The sequence below is a fragment of the Canis lupus genome, chromosome 7 (assembly GCF_048164855.1).
Source record: "Canis lupus baileyi chromosome 7, mCanLup2.hap1, whole genome shotgun sequence".
Taxonomy (NCBI): domain Eukaryota; kingdom Metazoa; phylum Chordata; class Mammalia; order Carnivora; family Canidae; genus Canis; species Canis lupus.
The window spans coordinates 70778247-70805329 of NC_132844.1; the positions used below are offsets into that span (position 1 = coordinate 70778247).

The 27083-nt window shown below is 35.3% G+C and overlaps 1 protein-coding gene across 1 annotated transcript in view; it reads left to right on the top strand.

Moving 5' to 3' along the window:
* Positions 1-27083, top strand: part of TSBP1 (testis expressed basic protein 1) — a 187841-nt gene that overhangs the window by 115803 nt on the left and 44955 nt on the right. The window contains exons 29-32 of the mRNA XM_072831640.1: positions 18713-18733; positions 19442-19462; positions 20101-20118; positions 21228-21245. Of these exons, the coding sequence (XP_072687741.1) occupies positions 18713-18733; positions 19442-19462; positions 20101-20118; positions 21228-21245 (78 nt within the window). The remainder of the gene's footprint in view (positions 1-18712; positions 18734-19441; positions 19463-20100; positions 20119-21227; positions 21246-27083) is intronic.

Below are 27083 nucleotides of genomic sequence, written 5' to 3' on the forward strand. Positions count from 1 at the left end.
TAATTTTAACTAAAAAATTTTTTTAATTAAAAAATACATAAATAGCAAGCTTCCAGTGGGTTGGTGAACACAAGGAAGAAGCACTGGAAGAACAGTGTGTCTTTCTCACTTACTTTGCCCTACATATTTCTTCCATCTAGATGTTTGTCCCCATTCATTGGAGAAATGGACCAGCAGATATAATTGCATTAAAGAAAGTAGTATAAGATTGATAACTCCTTTAGGGAAAATGTTTTTCTTTAGTTCCAAGTGACTACTAAGGCAAAGAGCAGTGTGGATAAGGAGCAGATTTCTTAACATATATATCTGAAAAATCCTTGTAGCATTGTTGTCAAGAGAAAAAAACAATCCAAAACTGTTTGCCTCTGAAAATCTGTTACCTAATAAATAGTCTTTAATAACAAAACAAAATAAAACAAAACTTCCATTGAGGCAAATGAAATAAAACACAGAAGATGGGAATAAAACAAAGTAATGGTACCAAAAGATGTGCTCCTCTTTAACAGGAGTGCAGGACAATTATGAATTAACAGGGTGGTATGAAAAGCACATTAGGGGAAAAGAGAGCTGTAAGATACTAAAAATTTGAAGGAATTAAATAGTAATATTCTGTACAATGGTCGGAAAATGTTGTCAACAAAATTCCTAGAAAGTCAACTGAACCAAACAAAACAAAGAAAATAGGAATTAAGTGAAAAGAAAAAAACAATTCAGGAAGATTTACTCCACATTAACAAGACTACCAGTCATAAATCAAACAGTTTTTGATCAAAAGCAACAATTTGGGGGGGGGGGGCTGAAGAGAGAACAGTCACTCAGATTTTCATACCATAAAAGTTAAAATCGAGACTACACCAAGGCTCTTCACACTAAGTGGAAAAAGGCACATGCATCATGCATTTTCAGAACACAAGAAAAGAAAGAGAAGTTGACAAATACCAGGGTTCAGGGTTCAGAATACCATCAGATTTCTGAATAATAACAGCTGAAATTAGAAAACAATGTACCACTGCTTTCTAATTCTAATGGATATAATTCCAATGGAGAATTCTGTATCCCCCAAAATCCTATCAAACAACTATGATGATCAAATGATGCTATTTTCCTGAATGCAAGATCATAAAATTTTTATCTCCTAAGTCCTCTTTATCAAGAAGAAATATGTGAATGTACTCCATGCAAACAAAGACGTAAACCGAGGAAGAGAAATTCAAAGGATCCAAACGGGGTTGCAAAAACATGCAATTCAATACACAGGTCAAATTGCATCTTCCCAGCTTGTTATTGATAAAAATCCCAAAATTACTACCATTCTGCAAAAAAAATCAACTAGACCAGTTGAAATACTAAGGGATTTGTGGAAGATGTCTCTAAAAGAAAAGAAACTAGACAAATGCCCAGATATGTTTCAACAAACTAAAAGACTATATATTTCACTTATTAATTCTGGAGATATGTTAGTGATTAATGCAAAGAAAATCAAATGAAAAAATAAAAGCAATATAAATTCCGGGTAATACTAAAAATTTGTAAAGAAATGAAGTAAAACCACACTGACAAATTGGTTGCATTTTAATAGTATTATCTGGTCACAATAACGTAAACACAGAATAATGATTTTTAGCAGAAGTTGTGATATATACAAAGTGAGAAAAGTGAAGTGTATGTTGTGAATTTACTTGTTCAAAATTGAAAGTTACACATCATCATGTAGTAGCTATCGAGATGTCTTATTCTTCACTCTTAATATTGGGAAATGTGTGTTCTCTATCTTTTTATCATTCTTGTCAGTCATTTCTTTGTCAGACATTTTTCAAAGAATCAATTTTGGGCCAAAGGAAAATATTTAGAATGAAACATGGAGACAAAAGAATGCAGAATAAAAAAAAAGCGTATCAGAGTAATACCAGTTACAGAGAAAAAAGTCAAACATCTGCATGATTAGTATCCCAGAACAAGAAAAGAGAAAGAATAGGAAACAAAGAATATTGCAACAAGGGATTTCCCTTTCATACCAGAAAGATATAATACCACGGATTTAAAAATCACTGTTGGGGCTCCTGGGTGGCTCAGTCAGTTAAGCAGCCAACTCTTGATTTCAGCTCAGGTCATGACCTCAGGGCCCTGGGATAAAACCCTGAGTTGGGCTCAATTCCATAAAAAAACAAAATATTGTTAATATGAAGGTGAAATAAAAAGCAATTTCAGGCAAAAAAAAAAAAGGTAAATTAATTGAAAGATTCCTACTAAATATCCTAGATGAAAGTCTCAAAAATGCTGTAAGGAATATCAAACCTGAAAATATAAATACATAGATAATCTTAATAACTACTGACTGCAAAACAATAACATCCTGAAGGTTTTTAACTTAGATGCTGATGTTCATTTGTGTATATTTAAAATAAATGAGAGTAATAACATAAAGTAGAGACAGGGATAAATAAAGTTTACTTGTTTTATACGTGCAAGTAAAAATACTATTTTTATTAAACTTTGATAAAACAAGGTTACAATTTTTATTCTCTATAAAGAACTAGTAAAATGCTACAGTAATATAAAATACCAAGCTAAAGAAGCAGAACATGAAAAAATTAAAAGTCCACCATCATAAAAGAAGAGGAGAAGAAAGAAGTGAAGAATTAGCCAGGAAGGGAAGGAGGGAAATGAGCTGGGGAAGGACAGAGAAGTATTATAGGTACTATGGGGAAAGCACAGCAAGATGATATTAAACTCATTTATATCATAAATTCCTTGAATTACAAATGGATCAACTGCTTCCATTTAAAAGACTAGGATAATCTGACTAGATAAATAAAAATATAAAATAATACCCATATATACACTTACAAGTGACAAATCTAAAATATGAAGACAGCAAAAGATTGGAAAATTAAAAGATGAAAAAACACCACAGAAACTCTAACCTAAAGAGAATGGTTACCGATATATCTATTGCAGGAATCTAAGGCAAAAAGCATTATTAGCGATTAAGATCACATAATGCGAGTAGGTTCAATTGGCCAGATAAATACAGCAATTCTAAACTTGTGTAACAGGTGCCCTTAAACGATCACAGACCCTGCGCAGCAGAAACTCTGGCTATAACTTTTGATTCCCTAAAAACTTAGTAGCCTGTTGACCTGAAGCCTCATCGATATCATACAATTAAACACATATTCTGTATATTATACATATTATATACTATATTCTTACAATACAGTAGGCTAGAGAAAAGAAAACGTTATTAAGTAAACCATAAGGAAGAGAAAAACATTTACAACAGTCTACCGGAAAAATCCAGGAATAGAGCCCTGGCAGGCTGGGAGCAGAACCGCAACTTCGGGGGGGTCCCTGCTGGCCTGGCCGCCTACAGTAACCGACCTGCCAGGCCCAGGCAGAGCCAGTCCAGGGAGCAGAGGAAGCCATAGTGGGCAGAAGGCCGCAGAGGCGCACATGCTGGGGCCCCAGGAGGAGACTGTTCAGGGGGATCCTCCACCGCGGTCCCCAAGACCTTGGTAGCCACGCTGGGCTTCCACTGCCAGGGAGAGCACTGGGACAGGCTCCAGAAATGCAGAAGCTCACCTCGGAGGGGGCCACCAAGCTGTGGCTGGACACGTTGCATTACCAGGGCCCCGTAGAGCACACCATGGTGGAGCAGTCCTCTCAAATTGTGGCCTCACCACAACTGCACATCTTTGACTCAACTGCAGAATTTTCAAGAAGATACATACTTCATTGTTCCAGCTTCTGAAGGGAGCCCAGAGAGTAACTACATACATAGTCAACACAGAAAGCACAGCACACCTTCTGTGTAAGAGATGGGATGTTCAGAGCTTTTCCACTCACCACTCAGACCCTGGAGGCTTTTCAATACCTCACATGCTGAAATTGAGGGCATCACCTGGAGTGTGGTCATTGAGGAATTCAATGGTAGCAACTGGAAGAAGACCAGAAAGGGCCCGAAGACCATCAAGATCATATCTAAACACTGAACTCCTGCTTTCCCTTACTGAAAAGGAGGAATAATTGGTGCAGCAACTTTGATGTGCCCACTGCACCCTGCTGGTGCTCATCAGTGTGACTGACCCAGGCTGCTGGTCCCCCTGGCATGCAGCCATTTCAAGCTCTAGAGTTTGCTCCAGATATCAGTTTCCTTAGGTAGCTCTTTGTCCTTCCTCAGCCCAGATTTTAATGTAGGCTAGTTGACCTCCTTCTTTCTCTTCCCAGCTTTTGTGTGATCTTTTAGAAAATTAAATATTTTTAACAATAAAGCAAAGAGAAAAAAATCTATGTATAAGTGGACTCATGCAATTCAAACCTAGGTTGTTCAAGGCTCAATTATATACATAATAACATAGCCTCAAATATAGATAAAACAAACTATGAAAGCATGAAAAGAGAGCAATCTATAATCATTTAGATTTAAATTTTTCACCGTCACTAGTTAGTAAGTACACACAGGCACACACAGAATATAAAAGCTTTAAAATGATTAACAAATTTGATACCATAAAGGAGGGGCAGCCCGGGTGGCTCAGCAGTTTAGCGCTGCCTTCAGCCCAGGGCCTGATCATGGAGACCTGGGATCGAGTCCCACGTCGGGCTCCCTGTGTGGAGCCTGCTTCTCCCTCTGCCTGTGTTTCTGCCTCTCTCCCTCTCTCTCTGTCTGTCTCTCATGAATAAATAAATAAATAAAAATCGATACCATAAGGGAATATAGAATCCTACATTGTACAATAGCAGATGTATAATTTTCAAATGTAAACAGAATGTTTTTAAAAATTGACCACATTCTAAGTCATAGATCAAGCTTTAACAATTTTCAAAGAGCAAAAATTACAAAGTATATTTTCTGTCACATTGTCACAACCAGATTAGATTTATTTCAATATCCAAAATTGCTTTATATAAAATATCAGTCAATGTGATTCACCACCTATGTTAGATAGAATGATGCTCCCCCTTGCCCCAAACATTTCCATATCCTGATCCCTGGAATCCATATGGTAGTTTATATGGCAAAAAGGACTTTACAGATGTGATTCGGTTTGGGATCTTGAGAGGAAAAGATTAGCCTGAGTTATCCAGGTTGGCCTACCTAGTTATCCAGGTTGGCCTCTCAGAGTCAGAGGAGAGATATCTAGTGGTTGGAATGATGCACTTTGAACATAAAGGAAGGGGCAAAGAGGCAAAGAATGCCAGCAGCCTCTAGATGCTGAAGGAAACAAGAAAACAGATTCTCCCCTTGAGCCTCCAGAAGGAACACAGCCATGCCAACACTGCAACTGTGGTGCACTCAGTCTGATTTTGGAGTCAGACCTCCAGAACTATAAGATAATACATCTGTGTTGTTTAACCACTAAATTTGTGGCATTTAGTTACAGAAGTAATAGAAACGAATACAGCACAGATTTAAGAAAAAAAAAACTTTTTAACAAACTAGAAAGAGAGCTTCCTAAATCTGAAAAGTCTGTTTAAAAATATTTCAGGAAATCTCATATTTTAAGTTTTAAATATGTAAGTTCTTCTTAGAAATAAAAGAAAAATACAAGGATGGCCAGTATTATCTCTTCTAATAAAGTAGAACTGGAGGTCTGGGCCATTCAATAAGATTTTATTTTTAAATGAAATAAAAGGCATTGCCATTTGAAAGAAAAAAACTCATTTTTTTCAGATGATATGATTACGCATACAAGAAATCCAAAAGACTCCAAAGATAAATTGTTAGAATTATTAAGAGAATTTAACAATGTTACTAAATGCAGTTATTATGCACAACTATACACATAAAGAAAAATTAGAAAATGAAAATTTAAGAAACATTACCATGTATAGCAGCATCAAAGGGATAAATACCAAGAAATAAACCTAATAAAAGATGTGCAAGTTTTCTACATAGAAAACTACAACACTGGTTCTCCTTGGGTGGCTCAGTTGTGGAGCGGCAGACTCTTGGTTTCAGCTCAGATCATGATAGACTGAGGCCTGTTTTGGGCTCTGCACTCAGCAGGGAGTCCACTAGAGATTCTCTTTTCCTTTCTGTCTCCCTCTATTCCTCCCCTGGCTTACTCACTCTCTATCAAATAAATAAATAAATCTTTAAAAAGAGAGAGAAATTAAAGAAGACAAATAAATAGGTCATATTCATCAACTGGAAAACTCAGTATTGTTAAAATGATAATCCTTCAGAACTTAAGCTGTAGATTCAATGTAATCAAAAGCCAAAGTTTTGTTTTGATCACAAATGACAGATTCTAAAACATACTTATTAAAAAGGAGGGGGAGTGGGAAGCAAAGAATCATGGAGTACAAGACACTCTTACAGAAGAACAAGCAGGAAAACTTAGACTGTCTCATTATGAAGCCACTGTAATTAAAACAGACTACTATTGGAATGAAAACAGACAAATGGTTTAGAATAAGAAAGTAGGGGATTGAGAAACAATTCGTGAATATCTGGAAACTTATTTATGAATAAGGTGTTACTGCATAGTATCGAGGCAAGGAGTCTTTTTTTCAATAAATAGTATTGGATCGATTTAATAACGATATGGAAAATAAAACTTGACCCCTAATTAATATAATCTCATTTGCTCAGAACTTTTCTAGTTTTAGCACTGAAACTTCTACATCCTAGGAATTCCTCTGAGTGCCAGGCAAACTAAGATGATCACTCACTCTGTAAGTAAAATTGTACACAAAATCAATTCTAGCCAGTTTTAGCTCTAAATGTGAAAAGTGAAACAAAAATACTTACAGAAGGATTACATAGGAGAATATCTTGGTGACCTTAGTTAGGTAAAGATTTCTTGAGCAGGGGGGTACCTGGGTGGCTCAGTGGATGAGCATCTGCCTTTGGCTCAGGTTGTGATTCTAGGGTCCTGAGATCAAGTCCCACATCAAGTTCCCTGCAGGGAGCCTGCTTCTCCCTCTGCCTATGTCTCTGCCTCTCTCTGTGTGTCTATCTTGAATAAATGAATAAAACCTTAAAGAAAAGGTTCTCTTGAGTAGGAGACAAGAAGAAGTAACCCTAAAAAGTAATGTTGGTATACATTAAAATTAAGAACGTTGTTCATCAAAAAAACAAAACAAAACAACATTTCCACAGTGAAAGGGCAAGACACAGTTTTGGAGAAAAAATGTATCTCATACACCCAAAAAAGAGCCTTATCCACAATACACAGGATCCTATAAATCAGTATGAAAAAGATAAATAACTCAATAGAAAAACCACCAAGAGAGTTGTTGAAAATGTACTTTACAAAAAGGGACAATAGCGACACTGTGGAAGGAGCCGCGGTGTCCATCGAAAGATGAATGGATAAAGAAGATGTGGTCTATGTATACAATGGAATATTGCTCAGCCATTAGAAACTATAAATACCCACCATTTGCTTCCACGTGGATGGAACTGGAGGGTATTATGCTGAGTGAAATAAGTCAATTGGAGAAGGACAAACAGTGTATGTTCTCATTCATTTGGGGAATATAAATAATAAAGGGAATATAAGGGAAGGGAGAAGAAATGTGTGGGAAATATCAGAAAGGGAGACAGAACATGGAGACTCCTGACTCTGGGAAACGAACTGGGAGTGGTGGAAGGGGAGGAGGGCGGGGAGTGGGGGTGACTGGGTGACGGGCACTGAGGGGGGCACTTGACGGGATGAGCACTGGGTGTTATTCTGTATGTTGGTAAATTGAACACCAATAAAAAATTAATTTATTTTTAAAAAAGGGAGAGATCCCTGGGGGGCGCAGCGGTTTAGCGCCTGCCTTTGGCCCAGGGCGCGATCCTGGAGACCCGGGATCGAATCCCACGTCGGGCTCCCGGTGCATGGAGCCTGCTTCTCCCTCTGCCTGTGTCTCTGCCTCTCTCTCTCTCTCTCTCACTGTGTGCCTATCATAAATAAATTAAAAAAAAAATTTTAAAGGGGATATCCAATTGGGCTTTAAAAAAAATTAAAGAAAGAAAGAATAGAAAATGGAGAGGTGCTTAGCAGCTTAGCCATCAGGGGAATACAAATATTGATCATGATGAAATACCTTACTTTTAAGGATGGTTAAAATAAAAAATATTAACAATTCCAAATGTTGGTGAGAATGGGGAACAGTAGAAACTACTACTAATGGAAGTATAAATTGGTGTATTTTTTTTTTATAAATGTTTTCTTTTTTTTTAATTTTTTTTTATTTATTTATGATAGTTACACACACAGAGAGAGAGAGAGAGGCGCAGAGACACAGGCAGAGGGAGAAGCAGGCTCCATGCACCGGGAGCCGACGTGGGATTCGATCCCGGGTCTCCAGGATCGCGCCCTGGGCCAAAGGCAGGCGCTAAACTGCTGTGCCACCCAGGGATCCCGGTGTATTTATTTTGAAATAGAAAGTTTGATATTATATACTAAAGTTAAACCACTCTATGACCAGGAAATTTTACTCCTAGATTTACCCAAAGTTTGTAGGTAAACACATTGCACACCAAGATAAATGGGCAAAAATGATCAAAGCAGCATTATTCATAATAGTCAAGTACTAAAAATAACCCATATGTCCATCAACAGTAGAAGGGATAAAGGATTTACAGTATATTCATAGAGTGGAATGCTATACACGATGAAAATAAACTGTACTAAAAAGAAATAACAGGAGAATCTCATTAACCTAATGTCAAATGAAAGATGCTAGAACTAAGGGGAAAAGACGCTCCAAAATTGCATTCGTATAAAGTTCAAGACTTGGGGTTTTAGAAGTCAGACTAATTATTACTTTTAGGGGAAGGAGAGTGGAGTCATTGATTTGAAGGTGCCCGAGGAGAGTTGAGTTACTGTTAATGTTTTATTTCTAAATATGGGTGGAGGTTAAATGGGTATGTTCACATTGGAATACTTCATTGATGGACATACTTCTGATTGGGGTACTATTCTCCCTGTATTTATACTTTAATACAAAAATTTATTAAAGATAGAATTATATGAGATATATGCTGCAAAACACATTTTAAAAAAATTAAAGTGCTTCTCTTTGCCCACACAGAATTAAACTTACAGACGAATGGGGAAAAATTGGATTTTGTTGTTGTTGCTCTAGGTCTGTAAAGTTAATTGAATACAACCTTTTACATTTGTCACTATCACAGAAATAAAAGTTAAATAATTTTGAAATCAGGTGAATTTTATACTGTACTTCATAATTTTTACCATAAATTATCATTAGAGAAAACTACATTCTATGCTTGGGAAAATCACAATATTGTGTTTACTTGTTTATATTTTAGTTTAGAACCTACCCAAATATTCCTTATCTGTGATATTCTGTAGACTTGTACATTTGAATTTTGAACTCTGATTCTTATCAACTTCAGTCACAGAACTGAAAAGGCATTAAAGTGGTATTCAGGTTTAACTTAGCAGTCTAATCATATATATTTTCCTCTCATCTCCCCTGAAATACCACTAAAATTAAAGTAGAAGGATAACATGGGGCATAAGTTCACACAGATAAACTAAGTACAGTAAAAAAAGAGAGAGAGAGAGAGAAACAGAGAGAGGCAGAGATTAACTTCACCAAATTTTTAAAAATTACTAAAAAATAAAGACAACGTGATCAAAATATACTTTTGGCTGAAGAGTGAAGAGTATTCACATAGATAAAATAACAGTAACACTGACTATTGAGTTAACCAAAATTTGTGACTAGATGACACCAGAAGAAAAAGAGAGGAGAAGCAGAGTAAGGTTAAAGCCACATCATGCATAATAGTAAATCAATAAATAGTATGTAATTTGAAAAAATAACATTTTAAGAATTTTAAGTAAAAAAAAAAACAAAAATGACACCAAAAAAACAAAACATCTAAAAGATTTGGAAGTGTTTGTCTCTAAGAGGAGGGAATTGGGGGTTTAAAGGAGAAAGGAGTAAGCCAAGAGGCTAATTTCATAATAAGCCAATAAAACTTTTAATTTTTAGAAGATATACAAACACATGTATTATTAAAAAATCTATTTTAAATATTAATGTAAATTTTGCATTTTGCTGAAAACATACTATTAAACATACTATTAAGAGACTTGTATTCTCCTCTCCATAGAATGACATTTATTTGACATTTATTTACTCTTATTTGTATTTGTATTTCAGTTAAAACTAAAGAATTACTCATAAGTTCCTTTTCTGTTTCTCATATCTAAATTGGTCTCCTAGTTGTTTAAAAATTATTTTGCTCCAATTATTATTTCTGATTTTAAAAATTACCCTGGAAAGAATTCTTGAGAAGAATAGAATAATCTCCCTTCAAGCAAACTACACGTGGGCCTTTATTTATGTTTGCACAGTAGTTAAGACCCCATGATCCATTACTCAGTTCCTTTTTCAAGTTTCATCTCTGTTGTACTTTAGTCTCCTACTGATGTGAAAGGCTTCTTTTGCTTCACTCAGGCTTTTATTCTCTCTAATTGCAAAACCACCTGTGAGAAAATTATTAAAGAGCTTCAGGAGGAGGTAACAGTTCAATTACACTCATTTCATGCACTCCAGAGCACAGAAAGTAGTAACCAAGGCCCTAAAATGGCATAAATCTAAAGGACCAGCTAAGCAATCTGTTTAGGAAAAAAAAGGAAAAGATTAAGTACAGGAAATACAAAGAGTTGTACATTAAGCACAATATAACCACAGCACAGCATATGCCTTAGCTGTGGAGGCAAGTTGGGTTGTAACAACATATCCATCACTGAATGAATTAATTTCCATAAAAATTGGAACAAACTATACTGGGAGGATCAGAGGAAGGAATGCTTATGATGAGAGAAGGGGGAGACAGTGAGATGAAAAAGCTTGGTAAGAAAAGAATACAAAAACACTAATTCAAATTCAAAAAGATACATGCACCCCTATGCTTAGGGCAGCATTATTTACAATAGCCTAATTATGGAAGAAGTGTCTATCAATAGATAAATGGATAAAGAAGATATGGTATATAGATACAATGACTATTACTCCGCCATAAAAAAGAATGAACTCTTGCCATTGCAACAACACGGATGGATCTAGGGACAATAATGCTAAGTGAAGAAAGTCAGAGAAAGGCAAATACCATATGATTTCACTCATATGTGGAATTTAAGAAACAAATGAACGAAGGAAAAAAAGACAAATCAAGAAACAAACTCTTAACCATAGAGGACAAACTGATGGTTACCAGAAGGAAGATGAGTAAAGGGATGGGTGAAATAGAAGGGGATTAAAAGTACATTTATTGTGATAACCACTGAGTATTGTAGAGAATTGTTGAATCACTATATTCTACACCTGAAACTAATACAACACTCTATGTTAACTATGCCGCAGTTAATTTTTTTTTTTTTTAAATTTCAAGACTGGGGGACGCCTGGGTGGCTCAGCGGTTGAGTGTCTGCCTTTGGCTCAGGGCGTGATCTCGGAGTCCTGCGATCGAGTCCCACATCCGGCTTCCGGCATGGAGCCTGTTTCTCCCTCTGCCTGTGTCTCTGCCTCTCTCTGTGTGTGTCTCTCATGAATAAATAAATAAAACATTTTTAAAAATTTTTCAAGCCTGGTAAGAAGTAAAAAATTAAGATGGAAGTCAAGAAGAAGCTCTATAAACATGTTATTTAGAAAAGCAGATGTAGGGCAGCGGAGTGGCTCAGTTAAGTATCTGACTTGGCTCAGGTCATGATCTCAGGGTCCTAGGATTAAGCCACACATTGGGCTCTGCAATCAGCAGGGAGGCTACTTGTCCTTCTGCCTCTCCCTCTGTGTTTTCTCTCTCACTCTCTCTCAAATAAATAAATAGAATCTTAAAAAAAAAGAAAAGAAAAGAAAAGAAAAACAGATATAAAACCCAAAGAATGTTAAAAGTGATCCTGACAAGAAAGAAAAATGTGAATAAATGCGGTGGGTCATCAAGATAAAAAGCTTCTGCACAGCAAAGGAAAAAAATCAACAAAACTAAAAGGCAACCTACAGAATGGGGGAAGATATTTGCAAATATCTTATCAGAGAAAGGGCTAGTATCCAAAATCTACAAAGAACTTAACAAACTCAACATCCAAAAAATAAATAATTCAGTCAAGAAATGGGAAGAAGGGATCCCTGGGTGGCGCAGCGGTTTGGCGCCTGCCTTTGGCCCAGGGCGCGATCCTGGAGACGCGGGATCGAGTCCCACGTCGGGCTCCTGGTGCATGGAGCCTGCTTCTCCCTCTGCCTGTGTCTCTGCCTCTCTCTCTCTCTCTCTCTCTCTGTTAACTATCATAAATAAATTTTTTTAAAAATTAAAAAAAAAGCAATGGGAAGAAGACATGAAAGACATTTCTCCAAAGATGACATACAAATGGCCAACAGATACATGACAAAATGCTCAATGTCACTTAGTATCAGGGAAATACAAATCAAAACCACAATGAGATACCACCTCACACTGGTCAGAATGGCTAAAATTAACAACTCAGGAAATAACAGATGTTAGAAAGGATATGGAGAAAGGGGAACCCTCTTACACTTTTGATGAGGATGCAAACTGGTGCAGCCATTCTGGAAAACAGTATGAAGGTTCCTCAAAAAGTTAAAAATAGAGCTCTAATATGACCTAGCAATTGCACCACTAGATATCTATATCTATCTATCTATTTATCTATCTATCTATATTGCATTGAATGTGTAGATTGCTTTGATTAGTATAGATATTTTTGTAATATTTGTTCTTCCAATTCATGAGTGTGGAATGTTTTTTCATTTCTTTGTGTTTTCCTAAATTTTTTACATATAGTTTCCTTTTTTTTTTAATAGTTTTAAGGGTACAGATCTTTTACCTCTTTGGTTACATTTATTCCTAGGTATCTTATGGTTTTTGGTGCAATTATAAATGGGATCAATTCCTTTATTTCTCTTTTGGCTTCTTCATTGTTGATGTATAGAATTGCAACATACTTGTGTGCATTGATTTTAATTCTACCACTTTGCTGAGTGAGTTCTAGCATTTTTGGGGTGAAGTCTTTTATATTTTCTACATAGAGTTTCATGTCATCTGTGAAGAGTGAAAATTTGACTTCTTCTCTGCTGATTTGGATGCCTTTCATTTCTTTTTGTTTTCCAATGGCTGAGGCTAGGAATTCCAGTACTATGTTGAATAGCAGTGGTGAGAGCGGACATCCCTGTCACGTTCCTGATCTTATGGGAAAAGCTCCCGTTTTTCCCCATTGAGGATAATCTTCACTGTGGGTCTTTTCTATATGGCATTTATGATAATGAGGTATGTTCATTCTATCCTTACACTGCAGAAAGTTTTTATCAAGAAAGGATGCTGTATTTTGTCAAATGCTTTTTCTGCATCTATTGAGAAGCTCTTATGGTTCTTGTCTTGTCTTTTATTAACGTAGTATATCACATTGATTGATTTTTAGATTTTGAACCATGCTCGCAGCCCAGGAATAAATCCCACATGACAATGTTGAATAATCTGTTATATTGTATTAGCTCACTCTTGGTGAGAATTTTTACATCCATGTTCATAAAGGATATTGGTCTGTAATTCTTCTTTTTAGTGAACTGTGAATCAAGGTGATGCTGGCTTCATAGAATGAGCTTGGAAGTTTTCATTCCATTTCTATTTTTTGGAACAGTTTTCAAAAAGTAGATGTTAATTTTTCTTTAAATGTTTGGTAGATTTGCTTCAACGTGGATGGAACTGGAGGGTATTATGCTGAGTGAAGTAAGCCAGTCGGAGAAGGACAAACATTATATGTTCTCATTCATTTGGGGAATATAAATAATAGTGAAAGGGAATATAAGGGAAGGGGGAAGAAATGTGTGGGAAATATCAGAAAGGGAGACAGAACGTAAAGACTGCTAACTCTGGGAAACGAACTAGGGGTGTTGGAAGGGGAGGAGGGCGGGGGGTGGGAGTGAATGGGTGACGGGCACTGGGGGTTATTCTGTATGTTAGTAAATTGAACACCAATAAAAAAAATAAAAAAATAAAAAAATAAAAAACAAACAAAAACAAAACAAAAAAAAAAACAAAACAAAACAAAAAAAAAAATAAATGTTTGGTAGAATTCTGCTGGGATGGCATCCAGCCCTGGACTCCTATTTGTTGGGAGATTTTTTATTATTGCTTCAATTTCTTTGCTGTTTATGGGTTTGTTCAGATTTTCTATTTCTTTATGTTTCAGTTTAGTTTATAAGTTTCCAGGAATGCATCTATTTCTTCCAGATTGCCTAATTTGTTAGCATATAATTTCTCACAATATTTTTTTTCTTTTTTTTTCTTTTTTTATTGGAGTTCAATCTCACAATATTCTCTTATAATTTTTTGTATTTCTTTGGTATTGATTGCGATCTCTCCTCTTTCATTCATGATTTTATATATTTGTGTCCTGTTTTCTTTATCATACACCCGACTAGGGGTTTATTAATCTATTAATTCTTTCAAAGGACTAGCTCCTAGTTTTGTTGATCTATTTTACTGTTTGTTGTTGTTGTTTTTCATTTCTGTATCATTGACTCCTGCTCTAATATTTATTATTTACTTTCTCCTTGTGGGTTTAGGCTTTATTTGCTGTTCTCTTTCCAGTTCCTTTAGGTGTAAGCTATGGTTGTGTATTTGAGACTTTTCTTGTTTCTTGAAGAAGGCCTGCAATGCTATGTTCTTCTCTGTTAGGACTGCCTTTGCTGCATCCCAATAGTTCTGAACTGTCATGTTTTAATTTTCATTTGTTTCCATGTATTTTTTAAAATTCTTCTTTAATTTCCTGGTTGACCTCTTCATTCTTTGGTAAGTTATTCTTTGACCTCCATGTATTCTGTAACCTCCATGTCCTTCCAAATTTTCTCTTGTGATTGACTTCAAGCTTTAAAGCATTATAGTCTGAAAATGTGTATGGTATGATCTCAGTATTTTTGTACCAGTTGAGTACTAATTTGTGACATATGTGATCTATTCTGGAGAATGTTCCAAGTGCACTCAAAAGGAATATTCTGCTGCTTTAGGATAAAATTCTCTGAATATATCTTTTAAGGCAGTCTGGTCCAGTGTGTCATTCAAAGCCCTTGTTTCCTTCTTCTGCTTAGATGATATGTCTATTGCTGTGAGTGGGGTGTTAACATCCCTACGATTGTTGTGCTATCATCAATGAGTTTATTTAAGTTTGTTATTAATTGATTTATATAATTGGCTGCTGCCAAATTAGGGGCATAAGTATTTATAACTGTTAGATCTTCTTGTTGGATAGACCCCTTTATTATGATATAATGTCCTTCTTCATCTCTTATTACAGTTTTTGATCTAAAATCTAGTTTGTCTGATATAAAGATTGTTACTCCAGCTTTCTTATGATGTCCATTAGTATGGTAAATTCTTCTCCACTCCCTCACTTTCAATCTGGAATTATCCTGGGTCTAAAATGAGTCTTTTGTAAGCAGCATATCAATGGGTCTTGTTTTTTATTTTAATCCATTCTGATACCCTCTGTCTTTTGATTGGAGCATTTCATCCATTTACACTGAGAGTAATTAGTAAAAGATATGGATAAGTGCCACTGCATTACCTGTAAAGTCACAGTTTCTGTATATTGTCTCTGTCTGGTCTTTGTTACATTTCAACTCTCTCTTTGCTCAAAGTATCCCCTTTAATATTTCTTGTAGGGCTGGTTTAGTGTTCACTAATTCCTTTAGTTTTTGTTTGTCTTGGAAACACTTTCTCTCTCCCTCTCTTCTTAATGACATCTTTGTTGGATGAAGTATTCTTGAATCCATAATTTTTCCATTTAGCACACTGAATATATCCTACCAGTCCTTTCTAACCTTCCAGGTCTCTGTGGACATATCTTCCACATAAAAGGCCAGCCTTAAGTGTCTACCCTCCCAACCTGCTTTTGGAATTCCTTCTTTATCTTTGTAATTTTCATGTTTCTCTATGATACGTCCTGATGTTGGCCCATTTTTGTTGATTTTGAGGGAGTTCTCTGTGCCTCCTGGACTTAAATTCCTGTTTCTTTCCACAGATTAGGGAAGTTCTCAAATATAACTTGTTCAAATATACCTTCTGCCCTTTTTTCCTGCTCTTCATCTGGTACTCCTGTGATATCGATATTATTTTACTTATAGAATCACTGAATTTCCTGTTTACCTTCATGGCCTAATAGTTTTCTTTCCCTCTTTCTTTCAGATTCATTATTTTCCATAGTTTTTTTCTTCTCCTTCATTCATCCTCATTTTTATAGCCTCCACTTGGGACTGTATCTTGGTTATAGCGTTTTTAATTTCAGCTATTCTAGATGGGTTATTTTATCTCTCTATTAAGGGATTATCTAGTGTCTTCTTTTAAAAAAAAAACTATTTATTCATGAGAGACACAGAGAGAGAGGCAGAGACATAGGCAGAAGGAGAAGCAGGCTCCCTGTGGGCAGCCCGATGTGGGACTCGATCTCAGGACTCTGGGATCATGACCTGAGCCAAAGGCAGATGCTCATTGAGCCACCAGATGCTCTCTCTAGTGTCTTCTATACTTTTTTTCAAGCCTAGCTAGTGTCCTTATAATCATTGTTTTAAATTCACATTTTTCTGCTTTTTTAACTTTCCCCTTTCATCCACAGCCTGCAGTTCCATCCCTTTCACAAGGATGTGCAACTGCTCTGTAACCAACTTTTGTCCTTAACTATTCTTATAACCCTGAATAACCGGGATCCCTGGGTGGCTCAGCGGTTTAGCGCCTGCCTTTGGCCCAGGGCGCGATTCTGGAGACCCGGGATCGAATCCCACGTTGGGCTCCCGGTGCATGGAGCCTGCTTCTCCCTCTGCCTCTGTCTCTGCCTGTCTCTCTCACTGTGTGCCTATCATAAATAAATAAAAAAATTTAAAAAATAACCCTAAATAACCTGTAACATTGATTTGTGTGTGTTTAATTTCATCAACTACATCTTATTCTTCTCCCTTTTTGCATTTAATACCTCTAAAGATCTGTCCATATTGCTATATATACATCCCACATGTTGCTTCTAATTCTGTAAAGTATTGCAGAAAATGCCTCTCTTACAATTCCATTCCCCTGATGGTAGACACATCATAATATCCAATGCACTAATGTCACAAAGACACTGTAATTGGACATTGTGATAAGTGATCCCTTCTGGACTTAAGTTTGAATTCCTTGAGATCTATAACAAGGAAAGGGATTTCTAGCTCATAAAGCATATGCCAGATAATTTCCACAATCACTATACAATTTCTATTCCCACCTGCCATCCATGACTGTCAACCCACATTTCTACCAATATCTACCATACCACTTGCAAACTTTGCATTCAGATGAAGGAAGAGTATATCAATGTGGCTTTAATTTATACATTTCTAGTCCCAATGGGCATTAGCACTTCATCACATAATTGTTAATCATTCAGTTTTCCTTTTTTGTGAGCTTTAATTCATGTCACTTACCACTTTTCTATTGGATATTTTGTCTTTTTTCCATTGGTTTTCAGGTGCCACTTATACATCTCAATTGTTTTCCAGATTTTAAATATTGCAAATATCTTCTCCTAGTCTGTCATTATCTCTAAAATCCATTTATTATGTGTTCTATTGAACAAAAACTCTAAAACTTGATTCAATCAAATATATCAATTTTTTCACATTGTGGTTTGGTTTTTACCCAACCACAACTTCATGAAAATATTCTTCTACAATTTCTTTCATTACTTTTACCTTTCTTTTTTCCTTTAATGCATCTACCAATGCTCTTCCCATTGTACCATGCTGTATCCCCTCCCTGTCCTCTGTTAAAGAAACATCCTTCCATTATAACCAGGCTCTCTTCCATATGAGAATGGCTTAACAATTACCAAAATGTGGGGGGAAACAAAGAAATGAAAAACAATTCCCCAAATATATCAACTCTTTCAGACAAGTTGAGAAGAAGGAACTTCTCTGTGTTCCTAAAGCACTTATCCACAATTCTATTAAAGTACTTACTACATTGATGTAATAATTTATTAAGATGGCTAATTCCTTTTGTAGGAATCTCCTGTCAAAAAAAAAAAAAAAAAAAAGCAAGAGATCAAGAGATTGAATTACATGAAGACTCTAGAGTACAACAAACCTAGATTCCAGTTCCAGGTTACCACTAAAGAAAACAAGGGAAATTGGACTATAACATTAAGGGGTGGGCAGCCCCGGTGGCGCAGCAGTTTAGCGCCACCTGCAGCCTGGGGTTTGATCCTGGAGACCTGGGATCAAGTCCCGCATCCAGCTCCCTGCATGGAGCCTGCTTCTCCCTCTGCCTGTGTCTCTGTCTCTCTCTCTCTCTCTCTCTCTCTCAATAAATAAATTTAAAAAAAATAAAAAAAAACATTAAGGGGTGAGGGAAGAACATCTAAAGACTCAGACATAATGGTGTTAAATTGACCAAAAAACAGTTTTTCAAAGCAGGACTAGATCCTGGATTGTTGGAGACAGCTCCTGGTTGCACTAATTATTAGCTGTGTGATCGTGGGTAATTTCCATGCACATAATCTTCATCATAGGGCTGCTGAAGATTAAATAATTTCAATCACATAATGCTCTTATATAAGTACTGGGCATGTGGTAACTTAACATAAATGACATGATATTATTTAGTGCTTGAAGATAATTTAAGCCTAAACAAATTTCTTATCAAGCATGTTAGCAAACTACACCACACTCACTTGCTTATGTTTTATTCTAGGCAGATATTCAGCAACCAGAGGTAAGTTTTGCATCATTTTCAGAAGATCAAAAGCTAATTTAGAGTTATCAGTGATTAACTTTTAATAGAAGCCAATTGATTTATAGAAAGAATAAATGGAGAAATGTATTGTTATATCAAGAACTCTGATTTGTCTACTTAAAAAAAAAAGTAAATGTCCTTGGGGTGCCTGGGTGGCTCAGTAAGTTAAGCATCTGCCTTCAGCTCAAGTCATGATCTCGGAGTCCTGGGATCAAGCTCTGTGTTGGGTTTCCTGCTCAGTAGGGAGTCTGCTTCTCCCCTTCTCTCTGCCCTTCTCTCCTCCTCCCCACTTGTGCTCTCTGCTCTCTCTCTCTCAAATAAATAAATAAAATCTTTTAAAAAAAATAAGTAAATGTCCATACTAGGACAGAAAAAAATACCAACATTTTAAATGAAATGCAGTTGATCAAGGAGGAAATCAGTCATTGAATTAAAGGAATGGGGAATGAGTTTATACTAAAGAGATGTATAAACTTTATACACAGTACACTAAATGTCAATAAAAGGATAGACAATTGAGGAGGAGGTGAATGCAAGAATAATCCATAGACCTATGTTTCTGCTAGAACTTCCAAAATCAAAGGTCATCGTAGATGCCTTGAAAACTAGATTTTAATATAAGACAAATAAATATTTTGGGTAGGCCTATGATTGTGGGTCAAATAATTCTTTATTTTTGCTTTTCAGGAACTGTTCAGAACATTTCCAGTAAGTTACTTTTCTGTGAATACTATCTGGAAAAATATGTGTATAAAGATCTTTTGATAAACAAGTCCAGCCATAGCCATAATCAAATTTGCAAATCTCAATGTTATTATTTCACTTTCTGTGTTCCCCTCATATTAGTGAGCCTTTTTTTAGAGATTACTGACAATTTGGAGGAAAGCTTAAAAGCATTTATTATAGGACTATCACAAAATAAATAAAAATCCTTTTCAAAACAAAATGTAGAAGGAAACTGTAAAGAAGACAAGAGTTGAGTTTTGAAAGAAAAGTAGAGTGATAGATACTACTGTAATATCATACCACCTTCCTAAAAGATTTGAAAATCTCTTTGCCCTGGATAAGAAAGATATAGTACACAAAGAATAACCTGTCTCAATAGAGGTCCTTCAAGCCAAACATTAAAATATCCAGGATTAATCAGGTATTAAAATGATCTTTCATTAAACACAAATAGTTTCAACTGTACTGATATTCCCTTGACTTTTCTTTTTGGAGGCACCTTCTAAAAATTGCATAAGTGACAATTTTGTTCTAACTCAAAACCTAGAGAAGTTTCTTTACTGGATATATTTTTATATACTTCACATTACTCATGTCTTATTTTTCCTTCTGTTTTAAAGAACCTACATCATCCATTAGTAAGTTCCTTTTGAAATCCTAAAATCCATAGAATGTAAGCTAATTTTGCTCCCTATTGCTATCATAGTGTTAGTGGTCTAAAACCTCAATGCTAATATATCTCTACAATTTCTCTCTTTGTGATATAGATAAATAATTGATGAAAGATTAAGAATCAAAAATTAATACATTATACTCACTAACCAAAATACCATTATCAAACCAGTCTTTAATCTGAATCCAATGTGATATTCATAAGCATAAGCAAAGAGATGGGAAAAGTTAATAAAAGTGTAATAAGAAAGGAGATTAAGAGGTATAACTCCTTGATTGGTTCAAAAATGGTATAAACTGATTGCAAAAGGCAATAACATAAGAGTTTAATAAGCTCCAGAAAGATCATTTGCTTTGTTCTTCTATCAGAGTAAGGAGATCCTACCCCCAACCATCCAGGTCTTCCCTTAGAAAACAACAAGGACACCAACAACATCAACTATGTAGAAATGATACAGTAAATATTATTATTGCAAGTTTGACCTACCAAAAATGTTTGTGACATTTTTTATAGGTCAGCAGCTTTTCTATTGGCAAATGGTAGAAGAACATGTACAGTTAATTAATCCAAAAGTCAAACTTAACATTCAGAAAATGTTTAAGCCTCAAAAGTCATTAAATGAATTCCAGTTTTAACTACTATGATGTATTTCTTAATGTGTATTCCATGAGCATAAACAAATTGAAGATGCTATAGAAAAAAAAAGTTTTTTCATGTACGTTTCTAGATTTAGTTACTTCTAGATTTAAAGATAAGTAACAAAATTGAACACCAATAAAAAATAAATTTATTATAAAAATAAAATAAATAAATAAATAAATAAATAAAAGTAAAGATAAGTAACAAGTTTCCAAAAGTAATTGATTATGAATGTATTTTAGCCCAAAACTCCATTTTGGGAATTTCTAAGAATATAAAACAAAGGAAAAGAAAATAATTTCTGAAAATATATTTACCAACTATGTATCTATGGCCATAATCTCAAACATAGTCCAGATAGCCATAGAATAATTGTTTGTTAATCTGATAATAAATGACATTATAATTAAAACTGACAATAATTTTCTCAATCAGGATTTGCTGAACCAATTGGTAAGTGTTTTTCTCTTCTTGAATTATTATGTCTTTTAGCTTAAATAATAGTCTGGAATTTATAGCTCGAGTGTTTTTTTAACTTAGATATAATTAATATGCAACATGGCATTGGTTTTAAGTATACCATATAATGATTTGATATTTGTATACATTTTTGAAATGATCACCATAATATGTATCGTTAACATTGATCAGCATACAGAGTGGTAATTTTTTTTCCTTGTGATGAAAACTGCTAAGACCTACTTTCTTAGTTCTTTCAAATATACCATAGAGCATCATTTTTATTTATTTATTCTTTTTTTTTTTTTTTTGGAGAGAGAAAGTGAAGGGCGGGGGGAGAATCTTAAGCAGGCTCCACACCCAGCATGTAGCCCAACACAGGGCTCAATCTCACAACCCTGAGGTCATGACCCAAGCTGAGATCAAGAGTCCAACACCGAACCAACTGAGCCACCCAGGGACCCTACCACATAATATAATTAACTGTAGTCACCATTCTGTATATTATATCCTCATTACTTTTTTATTTTATACCTAGAGGTTTGTGCTTCTTAATCATTTTTACCCATTTTACCCTCTCCCCTCCCTAACTCTGCCAACCACAGTATGTTCTCTGTATCCAAGAGTTCAGTATTTTGTTTGTCCAGATTCCTCATATAAGTGAGAACACACATTGTCTTTCTCTGACTTATTTCATTGAGCATAATGCCCTGAAAGTCCATCCATGCTGTTGTGTATGCAAGATTTCCTTTTTTTATGGCCGAATAGTATTCCTCTATGTGTGTGTATATATATACCACATTTCTTTTTTTAGCTGGAGCTCCCCTTGAAAATGTATTTTTCTGATTGGGTGACGGGCACTGGGGGTTATTCTGTATGTTGGTATATTGAACACCAATAAAAAAAAAATTTATTTTTCAAAGTACTGGTGAAAGATAGGTTTTCTGGAACCTCCCAGGATGGGTGTTTATTTAAATTCCAGTTAGTTAACATTCAGTGTAATATTAGTTTCAGGTATACCATATACTGATTCAACACTTCCCTACAACAGCAGGTGCTCATCACAGCAAGGCACTCCTTAATCTCCATCAACCTATTTCACCCATCACCCCACCCACCTGCCCTCTGGTAACCAACATCCTTTATAGTTAAGAATCTGTTTCTTGGTTTGCCTCTCTCTCTCTCTTTTTTTTTTCCTTTGTTCATTTGTTTTGTTTCTTAAATGCTGCATGTGAGTGAAATCATATGATAAATTTCTTTCTCTGACTTATTTCTCTTTGCATAATACTCTCTTGCTCCATCCGTGTCCTTGAAAATGGCAAGGTTTCATTCTTTTCAATGACTTAATATTATATATATTTATATATATTTATATATATAATGTATCCCTTTGAATTAATATTTTTGTATTCTTTGGGTAAATATCTGGTAGTACTATTGCTGGACCATAGGGTAGTTTTATTTTAAAATTTCTGAGGAACTTCCATACTGTTTTCCAGAGGAGCTGCACCAGTTTATGTCCCCACCAACAGTACAAAAGTGTTCTCCTTTCCACATCCTTGCCAACACATGTTGTTGCGTGTATTGTTGATTTTAGCCATTCTGACAGGTGTGAGGTGATATCTCATCATAGTTTTGATTTGTAATTCCTTGATGATGAGTAATGTTGAGTACCTTTTTAACTGTTAACTGTCTGTTGGCTGTCTGTATATTTTCTTTGGGGAAATGTCTATTCATATATCCTACTCATTTTTTAAATTGGATTATTTTAAGTTAGATTATTATTTTACTCATTTTTAAATTGGATAGTTTGGGGATGTTGAGTTTTCTAAATTCTTTTTTTTTTAATTTTTATTTATTTATGATAGTCACAGAGAGAGAGAGAGAGGCGCAGAGACACAGGCAGAGGGAGAAGCAGGCTCCATGCACTGGGAGCCCGATGTGGGATTCGATCCCGGGTCTCCAGGATCGCGCCAAACCGCTGCGCCACCCAGGGATCCCGAGTTTTCTAAATTCTTTACAAATTTTGGATACTAGCACTTTTTAGATATGTCATTTGCAAAAATCTTCTCCCATTCTGGGAGTTGCCTTTTGGTTTTGTCATTTTTCATTTATTTAGGTGTTTGTTGTAAGAAAGTGGTTCAGTTTCCTTCTTTTGCATGTTGCTGTCCAGTTTTCCCAACACCATTTTTTTTCCAACACCATTTGTTAAAGAGACTTTTTCTCATTAAATATTCTTTCCTTTTTTTTGAAATTAATTGACTATATATTTGTGAGTTCATTCCTGGGTTTTTTCTTCTGTTCCATTGTTCTTTATTTTTGTGCCAATGCCATACTGTTTTCATCACTACCTCTGTAATATAACTTAAATGGGATTTATTTCTTAATTTCTCTTTCTACTGCTTTCTTATTGGTGTGGAGAAATGCAACAGATTTTTGTACATTGATTTTTTATCCTGGAACTTTATTGAATTCATTTATCAGTTCTAATAGTTTTTTTTAGGACTTTATTCATTTATTCATGACAGAGAGAGAGAGAGAGACAGAGACACAGAGAGACAGAGACACAGGCAGAGGGAGAAGCAGGCTCCATGGCGGGAGCCCGACGTGGGACTCGATCCCAGGTCTCCAGGATCAGGCCCTGGGCTGAAGGCGGCGCTAAACCACTGAGCCACCAGGGCTGCCCAGTTCTAGTAGTTTTTTGGTGGTCTTTCAGGTTTTCTATAGGGAGTATCATGTCATCTGCAAATAGCAACAGTTTGACTTCTTCCTTGCCAATTCAGATGCCTTTTGTTTCTTTTTGTTGTCTGATTGCTGAAGTAGGACTTCCAGTACTATGTGAAATAATAGTGGTGAAAGTAGACATCTCTGTCTTGCTCCTGTCAGAGGAAAGCTCTCAGTTTTTTTCCACTGAGAGTGATGTTCACTGTGGGTTTTCCATAGATGGCTTTTATTATATTGAGGTATATTCCCTCTAAACCTACTTTGTTGAGGGTTTTTATCATGAATGAATGTTGTACTTAGTCAAATGCTTTTTCTGCACCTATTGAAAGGATCATATGGTTCTTATCCTTTGTTTCACCAATGTGATGATCAGGTTGACTCACTTGCAAATATTGAACTGCCCTTGCAACCCAGGAATAAATCTCACTTGATCGTGGAGAATGAAATTTTTAATGTATTGTTGACTCTGTTTTCTAGTATTTTGTTGAGAACTTTTGCTTTCATATTCATCAGGGATATTGGCCTTTAGTGCTCTTTCTTAGCAAAGTCTTTATCTGGTCTTGGTCTCAGGGGAATGCTGGACTCATTGAATAAATTTGGAAGTTTTCTTTCCTTTTCTAATTTTTTGAAACAGTTTGAGAAGAATAGATATTAATGCTTCTTTAAATGTTTGGCAGAATTTGCCTATGAAACCATCTGGTCCTGGATTTTTGTTTATTGGGTGTTTTTTGATTAGGTATTCAACTTTTTTGCTTGTTGTTCAAGTTTTATATTTTTTCCTATTTCAGTTTTGGCAGTTTATATCTTTCTAGGAACTTATCTATTTCTTCTAGGTCATCCAAATTGCTGGCATATAGTTTTTCATAATATTCTCATAATTGTTTGTATTTCTGTGGTATTTGTTGTTATTTATACTGTCTTTTTTGTGATTTCATTTATTTGGGCCTTTTCTTTCTTCTTTTTCATAAGCATGGCTAGGAATTTATCAATTTTTTTTAACTTCTTCAAAGAACCAGCTCCTGGTTTCATTGATCTGTTCTATGGTGGTTTTGCTGTTGTCCATTCTGTATCATTTATTTCTGCTCTAATATTCATTATTTCCTTCCTTCTACTGGCTTTTGTTTTTGTTTATCTTTCTTTTTCAGCTCCTTTAGTAAAGGTGTAAAGTTAGGTTATGTATTTGATCTTTCAAGATTTTTTCTTGTGGTTGAATTCTAGTTTCATAGCATTGTGGTCAAAATACATATGTGGTACGATTTCAATATTTTTGTATTGTTGAGGCCTGTTTTGTGACCTAGTATGTGATCTATTCTGGAGAATTTTCTATGTGCACTTGAAAAGAATGTGTATTCTGCTGTTTCTGGATGGAGTATTTTCAAAATATATTAATATATTATATAATTATGTAGTTAAATATAATTATATTATATATAATATATTAATATATTCAATATATGTTCTATCCATCTGTTCCAGTGTGTCATTTAGTCATTACTTAACTGTTGCTTTTCTGTTTAGGAGATCTATCCATTGATGTGAGAGTGGTTTTAAAGTCCCCTACTATTATTCTGTAGTTATCAATGTGTTCCTTTATGTTTATTATTATTGTTTTATACATTTGGATGCTCCCAATTTGGGGGCATCAATATTTACGATTGTTAGATTTTCTTCTTGGTTTGTTCCATTTATTATTATGTAATGCCTTTTTTAAAATCTCTTTTTGGAGTGTGTTTTAAAGTCTAATTTGTCAGAAGTATTGCTACTCTAGCTTTCTCTTGACATCCATTTGTGGGATACATGTTTATCCACCTCCTTATATGAATCTGCTGATGTCATTAGGTCCAAAGTGAGTCTCTTATAGGCAGTACATCGGTGGATCTTGTTTGTTTTATCCATTCTGTCACCCTATGTGGGTGTGTGTAGTCCACTTACATTCGAAGTAATTATTGATAGTTATGTACTTAATGCCATTTTATTACTTGCTTTGCAGTTGTTCTGAAGATTTTCTGTGATCCTTTCTTGTCTTTGTCACTTTTGATCTCACTTTTGCACTCAAAGATCCCCCTTTAATATTTCTTGCAGGATTGATTTAATGGTCATGAACACCTATAGTGTTTATTCGTCTGGGAAAGTCTTTATCTTTTCTATCTGAATAATAGCCATGATGGATAGAGTATTCCAGGCCAAAGATTTTTCCCATTCAGCACTTTGAATATATCATGTTCCTCTCTTCTGACTCGCCAAGTTTCTGCTGAGAAATCTCTAGCTAGCCTCATGGGTTTCTCCTTGTAAGCTAAGAACTTATTTTGTCTTGCTGCTTTTAAGATTTTTTTCTTTATCACTATATTGTCAAATTTAATTAAAATATGTCCTGGAATTGGTCCTGCTTTGTTGATTTTGATAGGAGTTCTCTGTGCCTCCTGGATCTGGATGTCTATTTCCTTCCCCAAATTAGGGAAATTTTCTATTATTTTTTGAAATAAAACTTCTGCACTCTTTTCTTTTTCTTCTTCCAAGACTCCTAAGATACAAAAGTTATTACATTTGATGGAGTCATTGAACTCCCTAAATCTAACCTCATTTTGCATAATTCTTCTTCCTTTCCTTCATTCAGCTTCCTTGTTTCCCATTATTTTGTCTTCTAGGTCACTAATGCATTCTCCTTTTTCTACTATCCTTCTGTGAATTGCATCATGCCTGTTTCTAGTCTCATGTATTGCAGTATTCATCTCTGATTTTTTTTACTCTTTCATCTCTGTGTTACAAGTCTCCCTGATGTATTCTATTCTTTTCTCAAGCCCAGTAAGCATCTTTATGACTATTACTTTAAATTCTCCTTCAGACATGTTACTTATATCAGTTTTGCTTAGATCTCTGGCCATGGCCTTACCTTGTTCTTTTATTTAGGATAAATTCTTCTGTCTTGGCATTTTGTCTAAGTCTTTGTGTTACAAAAGCCACTTATGTATCTTGCTACTGAAAGCATTGGTCTTATTAAGAAGAAGTCATGTAGTGTCCAGGGCCTTGTTGCTTCAGCTAATGTCTCTGGTGTGTGCTGTGTGTGTCCTGCTTTTGTATGTTGGCTGCTCTATCTTTCAGGTCAGCCAT